The following is a 19,967-nucleotide window of genomic DNA, read 5'->3' as shown; positions in this document are numbered from 1 at the left end:
CAAATCTAAATATATATATTTTTTAAATCTGCCTAACGATGTAACTGGAAGACAGGTTTCTGAACTGCCCACCTCCTATGATACACAGACCGAGTATAAAACAATTGTGCTATTTTATCATGAATATTAGTGAGGACCAATTATAATATACCGGTAATTCAACTCTAGTTGTTTTTAAATGTGCTCTTTAAATAAAGTTGGATTGGATTGAGGCGACAGGATTAAATAATATGCTGCCCGCAGAGTAATATTTAAAACGGAACGTTCCACAGTTACTGTGGAAAGCGGTCGGAACGTGTTTAATATTCTCGCGTTGCCAGACTGTTCCAAATGGGCTTCTGTCTGGCCAGAGTAATATAATAAGAGAGTGGCGACACAACGGGACGTTTTCCCCAACGGGACTTTTGGGACCTTTTCCCCAACGGGACTTTTGGGACTTTTTCCCCAACGGGACTTTTGGGACTTTTTCCCCAACGGGACTTTTGGGACTTTTTCCCCAACAGGACTTTTGGGACTTTTTCCCCAACGGGACTTTTGGGACTTTTTCCCCAACGGGACTTTTGGGACTTTTTCCCCAACGGGACTTTTGGGACTTTTTCCCCAACGGGACTTTTGGGACTTTTTCCCCAACGGGACTTTTGGGACTTTTCCCCCAACGGGACTTTTGAGACTTTTTCCCCAACGGGACTTTTGGGACTTTTCCCCCAACGGGACTTTTGAGACTTTTTCCCCAACGGGACTTTTGGGACTTTTTCCCCAACGGGACTTTTGGGACTTTTTCCCCAACGGGACTTTTGGGACTTTTTCCCCAACGGGACTTTTGGGACTTTTTCCCCAACGGGACTTTTGGGACTTTTTCCCCAACGGGACTTTTGGGACTTTTTCCCCAACAGGACTTTTGGGACTTTTTCCCCAACGTGACTTTTGGGACTTTTTCCCCAACGGGACTTTTGGGACTTTTTCCCCAACGGGACTTTTGGGACTTTTTCCCCAACGGGACTTTTGGGACTTTTTCCCCAACGGGACTTTTGGGACTTTTTCCCACAACGGGACTTTTGGGACTTTTTCCCCCAACGGGACTTTTGGGACTTTTTCCCCAACGGGACTTTTTCCCCAACGGGACTTTTGGGACTTTTTCCCCAACGGGACTTTTTCCCCAACGGGACTTTTGGGACTTTTTCCCCAACAGGACTTTTTCCCCAATGGGACTTTTTCCCCAACGGGACTTTTTACGTTTTATTTTTGTAGAAGAGGCAAACTAATATTGTTTATGCCGTTTGCTTTGAAGGAATAATTGATTGAACATGCACGCCATAATATGATTTGGGTGTGTTCTAAAATAAAGTGTTTGTGTTGAAACATTATTGTACTATAAAAAGGTATATTTTCCCTTCATCTTTATCCTTTTTAGTGTAATAGTATTAGTTTACTATAATTAGATTAATACACGATAATCAACACTAACACTTTATTTACCCAAATCAAATCATAGTACAACATACGTATTCAATCAAAGCAAACGGCATAAACAATAAGTTTGCCTCTTCTACAAAAAAATAAAACTTACAAGTTAGTTACAAGGCTGCATTCTGTCGCGCGTGCCAAGCTGTCATTCTCTTGTTGTATTATGTATTTCTCAATCTCACCACGGAGTAACCTCGCGTCTCGGAGGACAGTCAAGACCATAGTCAAGACGGGCAGTGTCAGTAACTGGACCAATCACAGGCAGGCTTCGTCCTCGCGCCCGAAAGACTACATGTCCCACAATCCCCTTTCTTGCGTCAGTTTGTTAAAACATGGCGGATCAGTGTATGCCCGCCGTGGACCTTTACAGTTTTGCCTTGAACAAATTATATTTTTAGATTCCCTGCTTCACCAAACGAGCCAGTCTTCTGCAGGTAAGTTACTAACAGAACGGTTTATATATAGAAGAGAGAGTTACACAGGCACGTGCGTTTAATAGTTCATTATCACTGCGTCGAAAAACAAAAACATGTCGCGACTCTTTTTGCCTGTGGCGAAGCGACCCTTGCTCAAGAAGAGAAACGTATCCAAAGTACTGCTATTTTCTCCCCCCACCCCCCCAATTTCAGTTTTGCGTATTTTGTCAAATATATTCTGCATTTTATAATAAACGGTGATCACGGTATTTCTATTCTGGGTTGTCCAGGTTCACATATCATTAATGTCAGTTCGGTGGTGACCGCTGTCATTTGCATAGATAAGCAAATGGTTGAGGGACCCCTCCTCCCTAAAGCTATTAACACTTTTATAATAGCGGCTGCTAACTCTGAGAGTGAACAAATGGTTCAATTTGTATCTATCTATCTTAGTTAGATTCCTGGGTTCTCCTAGATGTGATCCCGTCCACTTGGAACTCCCCCAGGGACCGCTGGGGGTCTCTGGATCCCATTTATAGAACCACTGTTCATTTTTCAAAGGAAAGTAGTTTCGTTATGATGAAGATGACAGAATGTACTGAGTTTGAGTGTGATTGGCTTCACCAGGCAGGCTGGCACCCGTTTTAACCGTCCGTCTGTCTGTCCCATATGGATATCTCTATCTGTCTGTCTGTCTGTCTGCATCTAAAGAGTGCAAACTGACTGTGAAAAGTGGACTGGTTAAGTTACAAGTAAGCAAATGGCAGCTGTGGGATTGCCATGACAATCATTTGGCTGAGGCAGAGGCTGGGAATTGTACAGGTGATTTAGGCTTATTAAGTCCACTGACTGGCAAAGCCTGACCACCAGAGCCTTCTGTGGTGTTTCTGGACAATTATGTATTCCACAGACTCTAGGCCGGGCACCCTGTGGTGGTGTGGACTGTGGAACGTGTGTGTAAAATTTGAAGTCGGTGGGGCAAACGGTTCTCAGACATACACGTACAGAGACGGGCATTTATAGTATGATGTTATGCTAGGTTCATTGTTTATCTCTCTATCTACTTTATATATACTATAGTATATAGTTGTTTTTAGACTGATACTAGGTTCTTGGTTTACCTGTGATCCTAGTTTCATGAGGCACTACACTGTCTCTTTGCCTTCTATGTGACTTATCTTGCTTATCTTATCTTGAACAAGGTGGACCCTCTTGTAAACAAGTGTAATGCTTAATTGGGTCGTCCACTCACAGTTAACAGTCTTTGTATTGAGTTTGTGCTTAAAATTTACTGTAATTCTGCAAACTGTTAATAAATATTTAAATCAATCAATTGTAAGTTGCTCCGGTTAAGCGCGCCTGTCAAATGCCCTACATTGTAAATTATAGTTGTAACTTGAAATGAAGGCTTTCACGTCATAATGGTGGTTTGTTTGTTGGTAGTTTTTGGGTTGCTATGGTTGCCAATATCGCTGCTGTCCTGACATCATGAGCAACTCCATACTTCGATCTGGAGCTCCAAATATGGAGCCAGTGGAGATCCTCCTAGGGCTGACATCATCATGATGATGCGAGCGTGAAACTCCATATATGGATATAGCTGACTCGACGTGACATCAGTTTACATAATGCCTGGCTGGATGCTAAAGGGTTGCATTCACCATTTAGATACAGTCAGTGTTTTCACTGAATCCCCAACTGTCTACAATATGACTCGACTCTTAGATACAGTTTAGACGCAGTTCCCTTTCCTTTTGAGTAGTATTTTATAATAGTACATAATGTCATGTAAATACACCGGATTTAGCAAAATATGGACATTGTTTTATCCGTAGTCCCCACAATGGCAGACTAACAGGCAACAACATGATACAATACAAGAAGAAACACTAATATACCATATGGTCCAGACGAGTAACATTGCATTACACTTCCATGTCCTCTCAGGTGACAATGCTTCGCAGATCTAGGATCAGTGTCCGGCCAAATGTCCGGCCAAATCCCAGCGCAGCAGGCAGATCTGTACCGCAGCCTGTGTCCGAAGATGCACCTGTACCGCAGCCTGTGTCCCAAGATGCACCTGTACCGCAGCCTGTGTCCGAAGATGCACCTGTATCACAGCCTGTGTCCCAAGACGCACCTGGACTGCAGCCCGTGTCCGAAGACGCACCTGGACCCCTCCCTATTTCCCAGGAAATGCCACAGCGTGAAATAAACGAGGACCATTCTGTGGCTGTTGTGACGGACGGATCGCCTGTGTCTCCGTTAAGTAAAAGCACTGTCCCAAGGTGAGTTATGCCGGAATGCTACTTGGTTGCGCGTGGGTGACGGCGACGCACAACTGAAAATGGGTGATCTACAATCTCACCGCACGTCAGGCTGTGATGCGCTGTGAGCTTGTGTAGCTTTAAGCTTATACATTTTACTCAGCCTTTGCAAGCTAAAGGTAAATGTGTTGTGCCACAAGTGTCCTCATACCGATTTACGATTTGCTTTTAATGTCTTGAATGGCTTGAGTATTGGGTCAAACTAGTAATAGAATACATGGAAGTATCCTCCATTAAATACTCTTTCATGCTGTTCACAGATTAGGAATTGGCATGACAAAAATCTTCAGTCATGAGACCTGCTTTTGCCTCCATTGTGTCTTCTCTCATTTAGGGATACCAGTGATGCAGGTGGCGATGGCACCTCCCCCGCAGCTGCACTCCAAAGGCGGAAGCGTTTTTCCATCAAGCCCAAAGTGGCTCCAGCGCTGAACCGTGCTCGAGCCCCAAAGTCTCCGGTCAGGACGGCGGTCCTGGACTCTCCTGCAGTAGAAGGACCATGTGCAGACAGCCAGGATGTGACTGCCTCCAGCCAAACTGATGCTACGCTCTCACAGGGAACCACGCCCCCAAGCCAGCAGCGGATGCTCTCTGGAGGTCAGTCTGCTGCAAATGAACACATAATTGGTAGACTTGTTTCCATTAAAAAGACATTCAGAAAATACACTGATAAGCCTGTCGAGCGTGTGTGAGCTACAAGATTTTTGGGGTGCAGTACTTAGTTTAGACTAGTCATTGGGTTAGACCAGTCATTAGTCCTACAACTACAACCTATCTCAAACCCTCAACCTAACCTCCCACGGGGCAGCACACCTAAACCTAACCTTAACCCATGTCTAACCAATGGCTAGTCTAAAATAAGTATGCACCCCGATTTTTGCAGTATTTTAGAAAGTTTGTGTATATGACCTGTTTTGGCTTGAGCACATATTTATTTTGATTATTAGAATTGGCCATTATCAGGCATTCATTTGTCTATTGAATCGTCATATCTGCTGAAAGGCAAATGTAAATATACAAAATGAATGAATCACAATTTTGTGTATGACAACTAATCAACTTAAAATGTCATGATCCTGACAGGCCTCTCTGGAGGTGACACACGGCCCACAACACCCTTAGTTCCGGCAGAAGACGACAATTCAACAGAACGAGTGCCCCTTGAAAAAAGCCAACCGTTGGAACTGTCGCCAATAAGTCAAGCCAAAGACGTTCCTCCCAAACCACCAGACAAACCATGTCTGTCGGACAAGGAGGCCATAGAGATGTCAGAGAAGGCCAAGACTCTGGTGTCAAGATCTGATAAAGGTGGACTGCCTCCTCCGCAAGACCAGTTCACCTTAAGTAGACTCCTGAATGATTCGTCAGACCTGCAGAGGTTGGAAAAGGCCCGCAAACTCAGAGAGCTGCTCAAAAAGGAGATGAACAAGGATAAGGTTAAGGTAATAATATATTATCTTTTTGAACATTTTGTTGGTGAAACGGTTAATTTTATGAATGAAAAATGGTGCATTTATAGCGCCTTCATCCAATGTGCTTTTACAGTTTACTGTTCAGACGCGTCTTCCATAAAACTCACATCATTCATAAATGCAAAGATTGAAGCCAAACAGGTTGGCTGCATGTAGAACAACAAGAACATAGGTTTAGATTAGAACAATATTATTAACCCATTTTGGGCGGGAACCCCTTTTGGTGTTTTAAACATTATGTTATAATTTAGCTATTGAAAAATAGCAGATCTACAAGCTCATAGCGCGCCACCGAGTGGCGCGCTACGAGCTTGTAGGTCTGCTATTTTTGAAAAATCGTGAAAATATTTATTTCTAAAAACTGGAGGATTTAGAAGATTTTTCTTAAATTTCGAGGTCAGGCCTAAATGGGTTAAGACATCATGTTACAAGTATTTGCTGTTTCATCACAGATTACGAACAAACATTTTAAGATTGTATTTAGCTTTAATCCATGACACCATTCAAAGCGCCAACCTGCTCATCGGGAGTAGTTAGGGGTTCAGTTTCTTTTCGACACTAACCTGGGGGAGCCCGGGATCAAACCGGAACCTTCCGATTCCCAAGCAGCTCCTCTATTACCTGAGGCACTGCCACCCCCAGAAGAATTGAATTCAATAATGGGTTTAGTGATGCATCATGTAAAAATGTAAAAGTTTGTTATTATCATTATTAACTATAAATAATGAATAGTTGCTGCTGGGTAAACAAGTGAAGTGATTTCATGATGTCTGTTTGGGTTCACATGACCTCTGATTAGCATTTACTAATCATGTTAAGTACTTTATTACGTTATTAATTTGTACTTTACTACCGTCTACTGTACCTTCTAAACACATTGTCATCTTGTATATATCATCTTCAATTTGAGTACCACAGACGAAAAACAGTCTTCAGTCCAAATTTCATTCTGACCCCTCCACGAAACGGCCATGTTGTCCTGAACCCTTATCTATCTTTTATACATTATGGATCAATAGTGTGGACTTGTTTTTTGTCTGTGGCATTCAATTGTGTTTCATTCTTTGATTTTGTAGAAAAGCATGAAAAATACCACGTCAAAAGCTCGTGTGAAGGAATATACCCCGGATCCTGCCAAAATGACCATGAGAGACCTCATCTACTATTTACCAGCCTCTAACCCCATGAGGTAAGTGACCATGAGAGACCTCATCTACTATTTACCAGCCTCTAACCCCATGAGGTAAGAGGACTTATTTCTATCATGTTCCACTGCTTGCCTCCAGAAAATGTATTTTGTTAACATTGATTATTACCGTCTTCCTGACTTATAATTATTTGCTCTTTCTTATTTTTATCTCCAGCTCTTATTTAGCAGATTCACAGGCAAAGAATGACGATTCACAGGCAAAGAATGACGAGGAGATTGTGGTCCCGCCTTCTCCAGCTAGACAACCTTCTCCAGCTAGACAACCGTAAGACTCTGTCTTATTAGATTCTTCTGTTGAAGCTCAATGATTGAAACATACTTACTGAATGAAGTACCCTTTTCTTGTATTATTAGTTTTACTTTTTATGTTGGCGTCGTGCGCCAGGGCTCCAATCGCTCCATACTAGTATTTCCCTTTTACACCTAATCTCTTTGCTGAAAATAGCCTACCTCACTGGTACCCGAACACTGGATGGGGAGTCGAACCCGTGGCACGCCGTCAGGCTGGCTCAGCAGCCTAGGTGCCCAGACGGTTGAGCTAACCGTCTGGGGCCTTTCAAAACATTACAAAAAAAAACATCCCAAAAAAGCTAAACGTTTCTTGTAAGAAATTCCATACATTAGAAACAAATGTTTTAAGAAGTAGTGAAAAGAGTCTATCTACAAGCTCACAACGCGGCGACATGTTGTGAGCTTGTACGTGGGCTCTTTTCACTAGTTTGGGTCCAGAACAAAATGTCTCACTTCTCTTTTGGGTCAGGGGCTAAAACGTTTGCGTACCACTGCCCTATCTTAACATTCAAGCGAGTGAGCCTCAACAAAACTCTCCTGAATTCCGCAGGTCACCCGAGAGGGTCCCGACTCCTCCCCCTCCCCCGAGCCCAGCGCCGTCGTCTCACCAGGGGGGCGAGGACGACGGAGATGACGAACAGGAAGAAGAGGACTGTGAAGTGGACGACGATCAGCTGATGGTTCCCAGGGTGAAAGTGGCCGAGGACGGCACGCTGATTATCGACGAGGCGAGGTCAGTGATGTTCAATCATTGGATTATTCTTTCGTCTACACATGTGTCACGTTTCATTCAGGACGTGGTCTGCGCCATTTTGAAATGTCAGTCAGTTGAGACCATGGGAAGCAGTGCAGAAGTCGTCAAAAGTCGGGTTTTTGGTGAAAATTCTTAGTTTTCATGGTTCGTGTTTTGTTTTTTTTGCGTTTCCGTTTTTATCTTCTATGTTGCTGCTGTTTTAGCAGTTCCTGACAATTCTTGACCATAGGACGAAGAAAAAAACATAAAATGTAGGTTCCGTACTGCAATTCCAATGGTCTTTGGTCTCTAAACAATAATGGTGGATTTGGCCACGCGGTGCCATGCCCTGAAATACCTGTAATGTGTGTCTCAAAGAATACAGCATAACACACTGGTCCAGGGCTATGTTGTCTATTTTGTCTATTACCACCTCCTGAGCAGGACCCAAATTATTTTATGAAAACCTCTTCTGAAACCGAGCCGTTGTGTATGGAACCATATCAACAACCCTGAATCCAAAACAAATCCAGACATATGTTACACAGCATGCTGCATGACACAGTTGTAGTCGAGAAGAGCCACGAGTGGTGTAGTAGTGTACAACCAAATGGACCCGTACTGCTCTGACTGTTTCAGACTGCTGACTGCTGTCTGAAACAGTTAATGTCAGGTATCTATATCTATAATGTGAGACAAAACACAAAGGCTTGTTTGTTTAGTGACGCTCGGCAAACTTGTGTCTCAGTTTGACAGTGGAGGTCAAGAGGGCGAAAGGACCAAACCCAGCGGATGGCAAAGACGCCATCTTTGAACGAGGCTCCACCACCACTTACTCCAGCTTCAGGAAAGGGAACTACACTAAACCCTGGTCCACTGAAGGTACGTGCTGATTGTACTAGAATACGTTTAGGTGCACATCTTGCTGCTGTTAGGGGTGCAACTGTCCATTGTTTTCTTGCTGATTATTCAAAGTCTAGGTGGTTGTGGGTTTCTCAAAATACTTCAGAAGAACAAGTTGTACGACGGTGTGTCATGCTAAAATAGTGTGTTCCGATCCGTCAAGTTGTGAGTTTGTAGATTTGGTATTTTTGAATGTATTTTAAAACCGTTGTCTTTAATAAAATGCCCAAATAGGGATAATGTTGCAGGCTTGCAGCCCCATTGGATTAAAAAAAAAAAAAGAATGAAAATAAATCCACACCCATCTTTGACTTTAACGTTGTCATTTTCTTTCCATCAGAGACAGAAATGTTCTTCCTGGCGATCAGCATGGTGGGGACAGACTTTTCCATGATCTGCCAGTTGTTTCCTCACAGAGCTCGGTCACAGATAAAGGTCAGTGGAGATCTGAACCAATGCTATGAACGTATTTAACACTGTTAAAGTGTCTACAAGACTACATATACATTGGCGCACATTCGTACGTAGCATTGCATTCATTGAGTTTTTAACCTTTTAAGCACAAGTTCAAGAGGGAGGAACGGGGCAATTCCTGGAGGGTCGACAAGGCTTTCAGTAAGTATTTGAATGTCAGACGTTGCTTTTGCAACTCTTATCTCGTTTTGTTGTCTTATCGTGTTCTGTTGTGGCAGGGATTTTTGTATGTCTACGTATGCAACTTCAAACAATTTCTGTTTGAATTCTGCTTTAGAGAGATTGGTTTAGGGCAGGCGCGTTGGTTACAAGAAAAGTTATCTATCGCTTTAGAGAGATAACATGGGCAAATATTGAACCATATGCCCGCTGTTTCCCAACCTGGCATCCCTATTTTGGCATCAAGATCACAATGCGTTGAGCTTGTAGATCAGTTATTTTCGCTATTTGTTTTACTACTAGAACCATGTCGTGTGTCCACCGCCTTATTCAATAGAGATGATCTATCGAGTGGCTGAATGGTCTGTTAACCCCTTTAACCCATTTTGGGCGGGAACCCCTTTTGGTGTTAGCATTATGTTATGCTTTAGCTATTGAAAAATAGCAGATCTACAAGCTCATAGCGCGCCACCGAGTGGCGCGCTACGAGCTTGTAGGTCTGCTATTTTTGAAAAACGACTGACATAGAAACATAGCTTTTTCAGAAAACTGTCAGGATGTAGAAGACATTTATAGAATCTGATCTCAGGTCAAAATGGGTTAACCCCTTTAACACTATTCTGTAACGTTTCCTGTAGAAGAGAGGCGTAAGCTGGATATAGAGTTCTTCTCTAAGCTCCTCGAGAAGATCCTTGAAGTGCAGAAATGCAAGAAGCCCAGGGCCCCCAGGCAGAGGAAGCCCAAGTCGCCCGGCGAGAAAAAGACGACGAGGAAACCCAGCAGGAAGACAAAAGGTAACGGAAACAGTTCAACACTCCACTAAGACAAGGTGTAAAATGGTTTGGATTGAATTCAGTTAGGTTGTTGTTGAGATTCATGTTTTCCTTGAGTTGGAGTGAAATACTGCATATCGTCGCAGTTGGGTTGAAGAAGTCTTGTATGTCCAAACTGTTAACTTTCAGGAAATTAAACTGAGTATGTACCTTGTGCTTTCAGGAAAGTCGGCAGAGACGATTCTGAGCGACGTAGAAGAGGAGGAGGAGGAGGAAGAGGAGGATGGAGGGGCTGACATGGAGGAGGTGGAGGGAGAGAAGGAGAACGAGGACGTCTCTAACGAGAGAGGAGCTCCTGCTTCCCCGCAAAGGAAAGGGAAACGCAAGAAGAAAGACAATGACGAGTCAACTGAGAAACCCAGTGAGAAGAAGAAGAAAACGAAGAAGAAAACAGATGAAGAACAATCCAGTGATCAAGGTACAGGAGTTCCTTTCCTTTCCTTTCCCCAATGTCATTATTGACTACTACATGCACTGTTTTCCAAAGTGTGGGGCGGCCGGGCCCCCTCTAGAGCCCTGCACGGGGCGGCCGGGGCCCCCTCTAGAGCCCTGCACGGGTCCAGTGTGGGGCGGCCGGGCCCCCTCTAGAGCCCTGCACGGGTCCAAAACCCCAGTCTTAGCCTTGAGAACGACAAAACATTTAGTTTTGTAACGGGTGATGTTCGAGTGACTGGCACCCACGTCCTCCCAAGAACACGGCCCTGGCCCTTGGTGTTCGAGCCCCGTCCGGCTCGGCACCAGCCCAACGAGGGTCTGCAATTTATTAGCCCGAGCCCGACCCTAAGGCTTACAAGTAATGCTCAAGTGTGTTTTAAAAAAGCATTGAAGGAAAAATAAATGCAATTCATGTACTAACTGTAACTGTAGGAAATGATTTGGTCTTGTGTCTTGTAGCGTCTCAATCTTTATTTTTTTATCCCACTATTTTGTAACCCATTTTTCACCCCGTGTCAATTATCTAATGTGATCCTGGGCCTCTACACACCCTCTGCCAACCTGGGGAGAGCAACGGATTTGAACTCATGCTTCCTTCATGCATGAGTGTCCAAGTTGCTCCTTTACACCTGACAGGGGGGAGTTTCCCTGGTTGGACGTAGCGCGTGGAAGGAACACATTATTCCAACCTTTTTCTTTCTATAATGGGGGTCATATTTCTTTCCCTAGTCAAAGGGGAACTACAGCTTAAAAATGAGTTCCGCATTGGACTTCAGTCCTTGAGTTCCTTTGTTTTGTACATCCAGTTGAGGCATGTCTGCCTGAAGCTGGGGATGCAGCAGCTCTGCCCGAGGACCAGACGGCTATGGACAGGTAATGATGCACCACCTGCACTTAGAAACACCATGAACTCTTGCTTTCAACTGTAGCAGCATTTTTGCTAAAACACATTATCCCATCCTTGTACATGTACAGTTCTAGTAAGACCGAATCTGTGACGGCGGCCGCTGTGATCAAACCAGCGCAGCTGTCGCGTGGCCGAGCAGCGAAGCCACTCATACCGCTGGGCCGTAAGTGGGGTAAGAAAGGGCCGACGCCTTCCACGAAGGACCCGGCTGCAGGAGGAAAGAGCTCGGCTGATGACAAGGTGATCATTTACACACACATGGTCATTCTGCTCGTCGGGCAGAAACCCCTCTTACCTCCATATTTTAGTTTCAGTTTCAGTTTATTTTATTTATAGTACAAAATCACCCCAAGGGGTCTCTGTGCACTTTACAGCATTAATACATCAAAAAACAAATCAAAGACTTGATTGTGTTTTTTTTGTAAATGAATGCCCTACTTGGTCATAATACAGTGTCACGCAAAAGTGTCAAAAGTAGCAAATCTACAAGCTCGAAATGTGGCGCAAAGCAACACTTTCTGAGCTTGTAGATCTGCGACTTTTGCTTTTCTTTTTTTTTTTTTATCCTGAAAAGTAAATGTTTTGGTTATTATTATATTATATATTTTTTATATAAATATTATATTATTGGTTATTCATAGTCTTACTGAAGGTCACCCATTTTAGGTTGATGAAGAATCGTCACCTTTGAGGCCAACGGAAGAAAACAAGCAGGATGGGGACAATTCCTGTGAAGGTGAAGAAGACGATTCCACCGTTTCACCTCCCAAGCGTACCAGGTACAAAACTCCAGTCCACGTCTATAAGCATATGCCTGTTTCCAAATTGCATTGTTGAGTCGAACGTCACAAATCATACCTGTAAAAAGAACTCGTAAACGGCCCACAGTATAATTGTCAATCTGTGGGTTTTACTGTAGATATGGGAGACTGCCCAAACCTGTCCAGCACTTGAACTATTCAGCCAAAGAGGATGCTGCACTTTCCTCCGCATCTGACGGGCCGACCCCCGAGTCTGCCTCCAAGCCCAAGCGCCTCGTCAAGAAGGCCAAGGCCAAGTCACGACCCAAGAAGCCACAGTTGGTGACCCTTAGGGCTTCTCAATCAGAGGGCAGTGATGATGATGACGACGACAACGACAATGGTAGGGATGCACAATATTGAAATGTTCCGATTTAATTTCATGGTCGATTCATTTCACACTACAACCTGTTATAGATTAAGGCCCTCATTTATCAACCGTGCGTACGCCAAAATATGGGTGTACGCCGAAATTACCGCAATTTTCGGCATTTACCATTTGCGCCAACGTTTGATTTTGAACTTGAGCCAAGACAAGAACCACGTCTGGTCGGGAGCTGTCGTACGCTTTGTCCTCACCTGTTTTTCTGTCGTAGAACAGCGGAGCAGCATTGTTTGACCAGCTGAGAGGCTGTCACAGGCATCTAAACATATGTAGGCTGTTTATATAAAACTGTATAGGTATGGGCTAAATGTAAAAAAAAAAAAAAAAAAGTAAAAGAATACATCAACGATGTGTCTTTGTGTCATATGAAATTAGTAGGAGATTTCCAACTTTACAAGCAAGCAATTAAAATCGCGCAATTAAAAACAATGTTGCAACGTATGCTAAGCCATTTAAACAGTGTTTTGCATGAGCTCATACATGCGAGGATTTGGGCTGAAATATTTGTGCTGAAATATTTCCATGACGGGACGTTGGAGAGTACTATAGTGCAGTGGTGCAGCTGCGGAGAGTCCCAGCGTGGGTAGCCTACTGTTACTGTAGCCTAATCTACAGCAGGCCGATGTCTTTCTGGAGTTTGGTATGTGCAATCTCCTCCTCGTTTAATAAACCCGACGCGTCGCTCGAATGCCAAATGTACCGTGCCAGCGCAAGTGGGAACCGCATCGGAGATAGGTAGACTACCCAGCCAGCCCACCACCACCACCAGTGCCAGCCACATGAGGCTATACGGTTTTGGCAGCACATTCATATATTGACAGTTGACAGCCCCCCCACTGCAGCGACTAGCGACTGCGAGGCAATCTAAAGACTCTCGAACGTGCGGTGCATGGTCAGTTGGTCACGGTGTCACGGACGGACCACAGTGATAGAGAGACAGACAGACAGGACAGGAGGAGCACCTATGCAAAACAGCAGCGTGTGTGTGCCTATTTGTTATTTAATTCATGGTTCACAGGTTCAGGTTTTCGTTCACTAATATATCTTGTTGTATATTAAATTAAAAATACTTTAATAATTTAATATACAACTAACAACACACAGTGACAGTTGCTTGCAAATTGCGATATGTGCGTGCGTGCGTGCGGGGGGGGGGGGGGTGAGGCAGGCAGCAAGGGAAGCGAAGCGAGAGGAGAAACAGACAGGGTAGGCCTTTATACAGCTTTATTTAATTCATGCAGGTTTATTTATTTAAGATACAACAAGTTGCAAGTTGCCTTGCGTGTGCGTGCGTCTGTGTATGAGAGAGGGGGCAGCGAGGGAACCTTTTTTTTCTTCCTGTAACCATGGTTTCCAGGTCGTATGGCAGTTGTTCATGTCGCAAAAACGAGGGCGAGGCTTGATTTCATAGGGCGTGCCAGATAGATTTCAGCCGTCACATTTATAAACGTCCGAACGAAATTAAGGAAGAAACAGCTGTCTGCGATCACTTTGTAAATGCCGACCCGACGTGGGTGTACTACGAATCCTACACTCGAATTTGGGGCAGAATTTCCACTCGATTGATAAATGAGGGCCTAACTTTGACTTTGGGTGCAGAATGGTGCACACTTGAAAAAAAATCACACCTGTGTGAACTGAGTGGTGTAAGGTCTTATATTGACTGATCAGCTGTGGTCTGACCTAATGTCTGACGTAACGAAATCACACCCGTGTGAACTGGGTGACTATAGCAACCATGCTCATTTTTTGAGCACAGACAGACTAACTAAGCCAGTTGTAGGAGTGGTTTACACCACTCAAAAAAAAACGGTATGCTTTTTTAACTGATTTATTAGTTCATGGTTAGTTCAAACAACTTAAATATATTATTTTTACTTTTACTAAAAATGTTCCAACTTGACCCTTTTGAAAGCTTCCCCAGAAAACATCACAATACTTTTTAGCTTCACATTCAAACCAGAGTAATCTAGTAAAAGAGTGGCGACACGCAAAGCGGGGTGCTATGGGCTATAGTTCCAAACATTGGAACTATGCCATTGAGATAGAATGAGCACTTCCGCATTCCATTGTTACAATGGGAGTCAATGCTAGTGTCGCTCTCTCTTACTAGATTACTCTGATTCAAACACACATATTATGAAATAATAAATATTGGCATATCGGCTAAAACAGATATATTATTTTGATATTGGTTGATTCGGTTCGATACCGAAAGCATTTTTTAAGGCCGATATTGCCGATACCGACGTGATGACCTATTAACCGTGCGTCCGTAGACCATTGCCTGAGTGAACCGGACGAAATGGACCAGCAGCATCGTTCCTCCAGCCCTCGTAAGGACAGCAGTGCTCCTGTGTTTGTGCCAGTCGGCCTGCGCTCACCACAGCCTGTGGTCTCCGTGCTGGAAGAGACCATGGAAGAGGTACGACACGACACTCATTTATGTTTACGTTTTGTGCATTTCTTTCATGTGCTCCCCCGTCCTGACACCGTTACCCGTCCAAAATGTTTATAATATTAGGGCTGGTTGGTGGGGCGAAATGGGACAAAATCAAATATCACTATATTTTGGACAAAGATAAACTGTGAATAACTGTAGTCCCGGGTTTCCAGGTGGTGGCATGCCCATTTCCGGTTCCAGACAGTTCACTTTAGCTTAGTTTGATTTGCTCAGCAGCAGATTTGAACAGGAGGCACATTTAACATTTTCACCATCACGTGTTTTCAGTTCAAATCCGCTGTTGAGCCAATCAAATGAAGCTATAGGAAAATGAACCGAATGATGTATGCCACAGTTGCTACCTTCTGGAAGCCTGGGACTACAGTCACGCAGAGAGCCTATATACCAAAATATTGTTATTGTGTCAATAATATTGTATTGCAATGATAATATATATATATATATATAAAAAAAGAGATTCCATCCAGAAAAAGACAGCATTTGTGTGTACATAGAGTATATCACAATATTACGATATCCAAAATCACAGACTATCGTCTGTCTAGTCCCATATCACAATATTGATATATTGCCCAGCCCTAATGTTTACGTATTATTTATGATCCCCCCCCCCCCCCCCATATTTCATCCAGTATTTGTGTTTATTTCTGTTTTGTTTTGATGCATGGTTGGTTTTAAACGCTCCATTTCCACCTCCTCCCTGCTCTCTGTTCCCTTCCACACACAGCTTGATTTCTCTGTCAATGTGCCTGACGTGCTGGGCTTCTCCCAGGGTGCATTCTGTTCTGATGCCTCGTGTGAGCGGGCACGAGACAGCACGGGCACAGTCCCCTGTGACCACCAGTTGGACCTCCTAGTTGTAAGTGACACATAGTGACCTAATTAACACAGTCCCCTGTGACCACCAGTTGGACCTCCTAGTTGTAAGTGACACATAGTGACCTAATTAACACAGTCCCCTGTGACCACCAGTTGGACCTCCTAGTTGTAAGTGACACATAGTGACCTAATTAACACAGTCCCCTGTGACCACCAGTTGGACCTCCTAGTTGTAAGTGACATATAGTGACCTAATTAACACAGTCCCCTGTGACCACCAGTTGGACCTCCTAGTTGTAAGTGACATATAGTGACCTAATTAACACAGTCCCCTGTGACCACCATTTGGACCTCCTAGTTGTAAGTGACATATAGTGACCTAATTAACACAGTCCCCTGTGACTACCAGTTGGACCTCCTAGTTGTAAGTGACATATAGTGACCTAATTAACACAGTCCCCTGTGACCACCAGTTGGACCTCCTAGTTGTAAGTGACATATAGTGACCTAATTAACACAGTCCCCTGTGACCACCAGTTGGACCTCCTAGTTGTAAGTGACATATAGTGACCTAATTAACACAGTCCCCTGTGACCACCAGTTGGACCTCCTAGTTGTAAGTGACATACAGTGACCTAATTAACACAGTCCCCTGTGACCACCAGTTGGACCTCCTAGTTGTAAGTGACATATAGTGACCTAATTAACACAGTCCCCTGTGACCACCAGTTGGACCTCCTAGTTGTAAGTGACACATAGTGACCTAATTAACACAGTCCCCTGTGACCACAAGTTGGACCTCCTAGTTGTAAGTGACATATAGTGACCTAATTAACACAGTCCCCTGTGACCACCAGTTGGACCTCCTAGTTGTAAGTGACATATAGTGACCTAATTAACACAGTCCCCTGTGACCACCAGTTGGACCTCCTAGTTGTAAGTGACATACAGTGACCTAATTAACACAGTCCCCTGTGACCACCAGTTGGACCTCCTAGTTGTAAGTGACACATAGTGACCTAATTAACACAGTCCCCTGTGACCACCAGTTGGACCTCCTAGTTGTAAGTGACACATAGTGACCTAATTAACACAGTCCCCTGTGACCACCAGTTGGACCTCCTAGTTGTAAGTGACATATAGTGACCTAATTAACACAGTCCCCTGTGACCACCAGTTGGACCTCCTAGTTGTAAGTGACATATAGTGACCTAATTAACACAGTCCCCTGTGACCACCAGTTGGACCTCCTAGTTGTAAGTGACACATAGTGACCTAATTAACACAGTCCCCTGTGACCACCAGTTGGACCTCCTAGTTGTAAGTGACATACAGTGACCTAATTAACACAGTCCCCTGTGACCACCAGTTGGACCTCCTAGTTGTAAGTGACATACAGTGACCTAATTAACACAGTCCCCTGTGACCACCAGTTGGACCTCCTAGTTGTAAGTGACACATAGTGACCTAATTAACACAGTCCCCTGTGACCACCAGTTGGACCTCCTAGTTGTAAGTGACATATAGTGACCTAATTAACACAGTCCCCTGTGACCACCAGTTGGACCTCCTAGTTGTAAGTGACACATAGTGACCTAATTAACACAGTCCCCTGTGACCACCAGTTGGACCTCCTAGTTGTAAGTGACATATAGTGACCTAATTAACTGAAGCCACTTAATGTTAGAGTGAGGGATATTTTTGTTTTGAATCGTTGGATCTCTCCAACTTGAAAATGGAGAGATGATAGAGGCTCTGTTACCGAAACAAACACTTAAGCCAAATTCCAATACCCGAAATCTCTGCCACTCGCTCACTCACACTCGGTCACTCCAGCATGGTGGTGTTACGGTGAAATTGGTGACCTGCTGAAATATGTGACAATCATGTTGACATCACATAACATCCGAGCGTAAATTATTGTGGTTTGGAGGGTCACATATTTCGGCAGGTCACCAATTTCACCGCAACACCACCATGCTGGAGTGAGCGAGTGTTAGTGAGTGAGTCGCCGAGATTTGGGGTATTGGAATTTGGCTTTAGTCACACTTAGTCTCTTAGTCTTAGATAGTAGTCATGACTACTATCAGAATATGGAGCTTTAACTTTTGATCAAAGAACCTTTGGTTTTACACTTTTACCCAAACAAACAAAGCAAATAGCATACAATAAAATACAGCAGCGGAGCAGCAATGACCTAAAGGTTAGAGGAGCGCGCTTGTTGCCGGAAGGTTCCCAGTTCGATTCCCCAGACCGGCAGGAAAAATCTGGGTGGGAAAGTGATTTGTCAGCACTCACCCCACCCCGTAACACCGCTGAAGTGCCTCTGAGCAAGGCAGTGAACCCCCGACAGTGGCCAAACAGTATAATCCTGAGGTTGCACTGGTCAGCTCCCAGGTTTTCGTGTGTGTTTGTGTGCATCTGTGTGCAGGGCGTGACGGAAAAGAAGCATGCATAGTTAACTTCTTGGGTAACTAAAGGAATATTTAAAAAAAAGCTAAAAAACAACGGTCTAGCATCATATGCAGTATTGCAGCGCAACTCATCAAGTGGCTAATGATGCGTAATGTGTTTGTCTTTCAGGATGTGATTGACTTGATGTCGTGCGACCAGGTGGAAGGTAATGTAGGACAATAATCCTGAATATACCTGACATTTCACATCTTTGTGTCAGAATATCAAAGGTCTTCATTTTTGCTTTTCTCTCCTGTTTTAGTTTCCTCCGATGAGAGCTACAATGAGGCGGCTCAAACACTGCTGACCATTGGCGCTGTTGCTCACCACTCTCAGTTGGCACAGCCTCCTACTTCACCGCAAAGTCATACAGCAGGTTAGAAACAGTGCTAAGACCTTCTTGTATTCATGTATAGTCATACAGCAGGTTAGAAACAGTGCTAAGACCTTCTTGTATTCATGTATAGTCATACAGCAGGTTAGAAACAGTGCTAAGACCTTCTTGTATTCATGTATAGTCATACAGCAGGTTAGAAACAGTGCTAAGACCTTCTTGTATTCATGTATAGTCATACAGCAGGTTAGAAACAGTGCTAAGACCTTCTTGTATTCATGTATAGTCATACAGCAGGTTAGAAACAGTGCTAAGACCTTCTTGTATTCATGTATAGTCATACAGCAGGTTAGAAACAGTGCTAAGACCTTCTTGTATTCATGTATAGTCATACAGCAGGTTAGAAACAGTGCTAAGACCTTCTTGTATTCATGTATAGGCATACAGCAGGTTAGAGAGAGCAGATAAGACCATTCTTGTATTCATGTATAGTCATACAGCAGGTTAGAGACAGCAGCTAAGACCATTCTTGTAATCATGTATAGTCATACAGCAGGTTAGAGACAGCAGCTAAGACCTTCTTGTATTCATGTATAGTCATACAGCAGGTTAGAGACAGTGCTAAGACCTTCTTGTATTCATGTATAGTCATACAGCAGGTTAGAGACAGTGCTAAGACCTTCTTGTATTCATGTATAGTCATACAGCAGGTTAGAGACAGCAGCTAAGACCTTCTTGTATTCATGTATAGTCATACAGCAGGTTAGAGACAGTGCTAAGACCTTCTTGTATTCATGTATAGTCATACAGCAGGTTAGAGAGAGCAGATAAGACCATTCTTGTATTTTACTTTGTGTGTTAACCCATTTAGACCTGACGTCGATTCTACAAATGCCTTCTAAATCCTGACAGTTTTCTGAAAAACCAATGTTTCTATGTCGGTAGTTCTCAAACATTTTCATGTCAAAGACCCCCAAGATTATATGTAATTGGCAGCCGACCCAAAATATGTTGTTCCAGCAGGAACCCCCCAGGAGCAAAGATTTGAGTTAAAAACGTTCGCTCTGAAAGAATACATATTCAAAGA

General features: G+C 43.7%; 1 protein-coding gene across 5 annotated transcripts in view; it reads left to right on the top strand.

Moving 5' to 3' along the window:
- The first annotated feature begins 1,767 nt into the window (after positions 1 to 1,767).
- The window catches only part of LOC306939832 (uncharacterized protein), a 33,419-nt gene continuing 15,219 nt past the window's right edge, over positions 1,768 to 19,967 (top strand). For 3 of the 5 annotated variants that reach the window (XM_079524572.1, XM_079524571.1, XM_079524570.1), the window contains exons 1-20: positions 1,768 to 1,898; positions 3,828 to 4,168; positions 4,542 to 4,804; positions 5,291 to 5,649; positions 6,756 to 6,868; positions 7,044 to 7,154; positions 7,731 to 7,913; positions 8,662 to 8,795; positions 9,157 to 9,251; positions 9,377 to 9,431; positions 10,088 to 10,243; positions 10,446 to 10,700; positions 11,524 to 11,590; positions 11,693 to 11,864; positions 12,291 to 12,403; positions 12,544 to 12,767; positions 15,089 to 15,234; positions 16,001 to 16,132; positions 18,676 to 18,712; positions 18,809 to 18,922. In XM_079524572.1, coding sequence (XP_079380698.1) covers positions 3,834 to 4,168; positions 4,542 to 4,804; positions 5,291 to 5,649; positions 6,756 to 6,868; positions 7,044 to 7,154; positions 7,731 to 7,913; positions 8,662 to 8,795; positions 9,157 to 9,251; positions 9,377 to 9,431; positions 10,088 to 10,243; positions 10,446 to 10,700; positions 11,524 to 11,590; positions 11,693 to 11,864; positions 12,291 to 12,403; positions 12,544 to 12,767; positions 15,089 to 15,234; positions 16,001 to 16,132; positions 18,676 to 18,712; positions 18,809 to 18,922 — 3,064 coding nt within the window. In that variant the 5' untranslated portion in view covers positions 1,768 to 1,898; positions 3,828 to 3,833. The other 2 variants (XM_079524573.1, XM_079524574.1) reach the window with 2 other exon arrangements.

This window comes from Electrona antarctica (assembly GCF_951216825.1).
Source record: "Electrona antarctica genome assembly, chromosome: 16".
Classification (NCBI taxonomy): Eukaryota; Metazoa; Chordata; class Actinopteri; order Myctophiformes; family Myctophidae; genus Electrona; species Electrona antarctica.
This window is presented reverse-complemented; position numbering and strand designations above follow the sequence as displayed.